Source organism: Buceros rhinoceros, unplaced genomic scaffold, assembly GCF_000710305.1.
Source record: "Buceros rhinoceros silvestris isolate BGI_N320 unplaced genomic scaffold, ASM71030v1 scaffold37995, whole genome shotgun sequence".
NCBI lineage: Eukaryota > Metazoa > Chordata > Aves > Bucerotiformes > Bucerotidae > Buceros > Buceros rhinoceros.
Genome location: NW_010415274.1, coordinates 342 through 5034, shown reverse-complemented (window position 1 = coordinate 5034; position 4693 = coordinate 342). Strand labels below are relative to the sequence as shown.

General features: G+C 44.4%; 1 protein-coding gene across 1 annotated transcript in view; it reads right to left on the bottom strand.

Moving 5' to 3' along the window:
- Nucleotides 1–1607: 1607 nt before the first annotated feature.
- PDHB (pyruvate dehydrogenase (lipoamide) beta) overlaps nt 1608–4693 on the bottom strand; it is a 3407-nt gene continuing 321 nt past the window's right edge. Inside the window, exons 3-7 of the mRNA XM_010137372.1 lie at nt 4346–4631; nt 3693–3803; nt 2977–3068; nt 2379–2520; nt 1608–2005 (exon numbers count right to left, since the gene is read on the bottom strand). Of these exons, the coding sequence (XP_010135674.1) occupies nt 1860–2005; nt 2379–2520; nt 2977–3068; nt 3693–3803; nt 4346–4631 (777 nt within the window). The 3' untranslated portion in view covers nt 1608–1859. The remainder of the gene's footprint in view (nt 2006–2378; nt 2521–2976; nt 3069–3692; nt 3804–4345; nt 4632–4693) is intronic.

The following is a 4693-nucleotide window of genomic DNA, read 5'->3' as shown; positions in this document are numbered from 1 at the left end:
TCTTGACTTGGTTCCAAGAACTGTTTTCTCGTTTCAGGGGTACAGCAACTTCTATATAGTCGAATAAAAATCTGAAAATAGGAATAACCATGACCATGGTGAATTAATGCATTTTTTTCCTAGCTCTATTCCACCCCTTTTTTCAAATTACAGGAACATAGTTTTAGTCTGCTCAGTTTTTCAACTCCCTTCATGCACACGTAACTCATCTGAATTCTTGCTGCACTGAATCAGCAAGTTTTGTTTTAGATAATCCAACCCTAAAAAGCCCAACCCCAAAGCCCACTGCACAGGTGAGGGAACTGGAGAAGTAAATCTTACTCCCACCATATCTGCTGGTGGAGTTAAAATGCTGTCTCCTAAACTTGTTTCAATGGACATCCTACCTGTAACTCTAAGGGAAAGTGTTTTTAAGTGAGGAAACAGTCGAAATGGGAGTTAACAGGGCACTCGGATATTATTCTTGATTTTGTTAAATGCAAAGTTACTTCAAGTTAATTCTACAGCTTAAACTTTATTGAAAGATCTTTTTTGATTTAAAACCTTAAACAAACTGCACTTTAAAGGATTACAGATAATCCATTTTTTAAATTCAAGTACATCAGTGTTTGTTACTATGCAGAGAATGTCTGTACAAAGTTTCATGTAACCTGTGATATTCAGTCATTTTTATTAAAATGTTAATGGAATTCCTCAGCAGCGTGGTGGTGGCTATATTCAGCTAGGATTGCATCTGCAAGCAGGACTTCCCGGGAACCTAACAGCGCTTCTGCTAAAGGAAATACCCTGAAAGATATTCCTGGTCCTTGACTGAAACAGGACTCGCTCCTCGGTGTACTGCCAGGGGTAAGTGTCTCCGCTCCAGCAGGTCGCTGGAAAGGCAGCCTACCCAGGGGACAGAGCAGGACTTACAGGCAGCTTTCACCCTGTACCAGCTGCCAGATGAAGCTGAGCAGAGCTGTCCCTGCCTGCCCAGAGCAGCAGCCCCTCAGCGGCACCCTGGTGCACAGTGATCTGCCTCAAGCCTACTGTGACTGTTTCCCAGCTCTTCAAACACAAACCCCACAACTGCTGCTTCAGACCCAGGCTCAGTGTGTCCTGGATAAAATAACTTATTTTGCCCTCTAAGACGTATAGTTTGAGCATACTGTTGCTAACTCGTGTGCTGAGTTTAAAAAAACATAAAAGCAAAGCACCTGGGCAAGTTTTTTTGTTTTTTTTTTTGTAATGATGCAGCAACTAGTAAAGAAAAATCAGATACTGAAGAGGATCAGGATCCATATTTAAGCTTTTCTGCAGAAGCCCTCCTGCATGAGCGGACTGCTCTTCAAACCAAGCGCTTAACCCATACCGCAGCCTTCCAGAGCGCCTCTGTGCAGACAGCTGCCCTTCACTGTTGAGCTGAAGGGCTGTTCTGGTTTGCTCATTCACCTTTAATGAGCCTTGTGACCACGGGCTCCAGGGGAGCTGTACAGCACTCCTGGGCTGGTCTTGGGTCTGCCTCTTGCTCACTGCCGCTCTTCATGCAACCGCCACTGCAGCCCATGTAACAGAGCTTGTCTGGGAATTACAAGCCAAGCCAAAAAGGAGGAATTTTTCCTCATGCTGAACTTAGAACAGGATTTCTCCACATACAGTAGCACTAGCCCGCCTGTACTGCGGAACAAACAAGCATTTCCACATTGCTGCTTATACGAACTGTGGCTTAGAGGGTAGCCCCATATAAATATTCTGGGAGGTCGCTATACTCTCCTCACTGTACAAAAGATCATGTTGCTATACAACAGAAGTAATGCATACACCTTGCCCTACACCATTAACACTTTGTAAAGCAGGACTTTAAAACGTGTATTTACAACTTAGACATTCAAAGTTTTCTTCACTGCAAATATTATATCCTTCACTTGAGGTAGGCAGTTGTCTTCTAAAATTTTTGCATAAGGCATGGGAACATCTGCACCGGTAACACGCACAGCTGGAGCATCCAAGTAGTTAAAGGCAGGTCCTGAAACAGAAGACAGCTGTCAGGTCACCATGCGCTATGGTTTTCTCTCACTTCAGTTTCTTAATCTAGTCAAACAGTTTTGTTCCTGTGGCTCTAATATTGCAGAGCGTGCTGTTCCTGCTCGTTTATCTCCACACACTATGGTTTAGACAAAAAGGTTCCATCCTGATTCTCTCCCAGTCTGAGTTCCTGGGATAAGAATTACAACAGAAGATGAGCTGGATCCACCCTGTGAACATGTCTAGAGCAGGACAGCAAGGCTCAACCTCCTCAGAGATAAACCCCTAACTTTGCCTTCACCTGGCTTTATCAAGAAGTCGTCAGGATTTAGCCTATGGAATGAGACAAAGGGGTATATTGCAAAACTCGGTACCTTCCATGATCCTGGCACAGATTTCAGCTCCTACTCCAAACTGTGGCCAACCTCCTTCTACAGTTACAAGATGGTTTGTCTTGACAACGCTGGCTTCCACTGTTTCAATATCCATGGGTCGAATGGTTCGCAGGTTTATAACCTGGGCGAGGGGGGGATAGAAAGGGCTGTGTGAGCTTTGCTGTGATCCAGGCCTGTCAGGTACCGCTGCTTCGGTACAGTGCCCTTTGGCACTTTCATCTGCTCGGACTCTGAAGACAAGACTTGAAGTTAATAAAACTTGTAACTTCTTATTCTGGCAGAGACTGTGCAGAACAGTTTCTGGTGGCTCCTGGAAAAACCCAGACAGGTTTTTATCTCGCTGTATCGAGGTACCGCCACACTAATACACACTGCCATCGTTTTGCTTACCACACAGCGGGTCAGTCTGCCTTGATTTTGTCAGAAAGAGATACAAAATGCACACACTGTTCAGGCTTTTACAAACACAAGCAGCTTCTGGTTAATGCACTGAGGCTTTGCAGAACCTTAACAAGAACACTCTTTGCTTTTTCCCCTCGCTTCAGGGAAGCAAAAAAGCAACAGAAACCCGACCCACCTCACACTCTACACCTTCTTTGGCAAGTACAGCAGCTGCTTCCAAGCAGTGTCCAACAGGTCTTGAGTGTGACACTAACGTAATATGAGTTCCTAGAACAGAAACAAGTGTTTAAAAAGAAAATAATCCACCTTCAGATACAAAGCTTTTCTCTAGAGCTCAGGTTCCTTTCAAGGTAATGTTTGCGTTCTCTTGCACCTTAAAGTTCCTTTTGTTTCTCTGAAATGTTAGGTGTTCTGTGCCCGTGCGCAGCATGAAGAGCGGCGGCAGAAGGACTACGCTAAGACACAAACTTTACCCTTCAATTCAGGGAACCTAAGGGAGACTTAATATACTCTTCGGATTACCCTTTTCCAACATTTGTGTAATTCAGTGGTAAATGATGAACAAAGGGGCTCGAGTACCACACTGATCTCCTTTTGCCTTTTTTTTTCTTTTTACAAAAATGATATACTGCAGTAAGGAATAAAGTTTGTCAGCCATCACCTGCTCCATCACTGTACTAGGGAACTAATCCTTTAGAATGATGTAGTTTTAGATGAGATACAGAGAATCAGGTGATATCTCTTTATACGGGCAACAGAACAATAAACTACTGGATAAAATAACATTTGCACGTTTAACATGTGGAATAGTTTTCTGTGCCGCATGGCAGCAGCGTTCTGAAGAGCCAAGAGGTTAAAGTCCCCAGTGGATGCAAACTATTTTCAGCTTACCTGGCCTTTCTACTTTAGCTTTTCCAATTGGAATGACGAAATCCTTTGACTGCGCCTGCTCGGACATTTCAAAGGGAACACCATAGAGTAACTCATTTTCCAGCATCACAACTAGAAGAAAACACACTGGGGTCAACGGGTGCCTCTGCGGGTGGAGGACTGTGCTGCTGATTATCGCTACTGCGGCAGGTTGGTAAGAGACTGAGCCCCCCACCGGCAACAAGGATCTGGATGTTTGCTAAAGCAATTAAAAAAAGTCTACCACAGTCTTTACTTCAGTGCTGAATTGCTTAAAAAACTGTCTACAGTTACTCATATATGAGATCAGGTATTCAACTCCTGGTGCACGATGGCAGAATTGCTCATTTCAGAAAGGTCTTAGATAGAGTCCTAGGTGCTCTGGAGTGTCCTAACTGGTACCAAACGAGCACCAGAGATATGTAGCTGGGAACAGCACAGCACTAGTCTAGTGCTGGGGAAAGAACATCTACCTCTGTCCTTTTTAAGTACCCTAAAGCTCCAGCAAAGTAACCTTAAATTTAGGGTTTAACAATCTTGTTTTGTTTGTTTGGTTTAAAGGGGGCAGGAGGGGAGAACTCAACCCTCTTTTCAGGATTGAGTGCTAGGTGTGGCCACAGTCTGCCTCCATTCACCTGGATTATCGTCCCGGATCGATGCTTTCAGCAGGCCTTTGGCATCTTCTGAGCTCCAAGGACTAACGACTTTCAGTCCTGGGCAGTGCCCGTACCAAGCTGCGAAGCACTGCGAGTGCTGAGCAGCTACTCCAGCCGATGCCCCATTGGGGCCCCGGAAGACAATGGGAACAGCGATGGATCCTGCAGACATGTAACAGGTCTTGGCAGCGGAGTTGATAACCTGGTCGATTGCTTGCATGGAGAAGTTGAACGTCATGAATTCACACACTGGTCTCAACCCCGCCTATTAAACATATTAATATATATATAGGTATGACTTTACATAAAAATAGCTTATTTTAAATG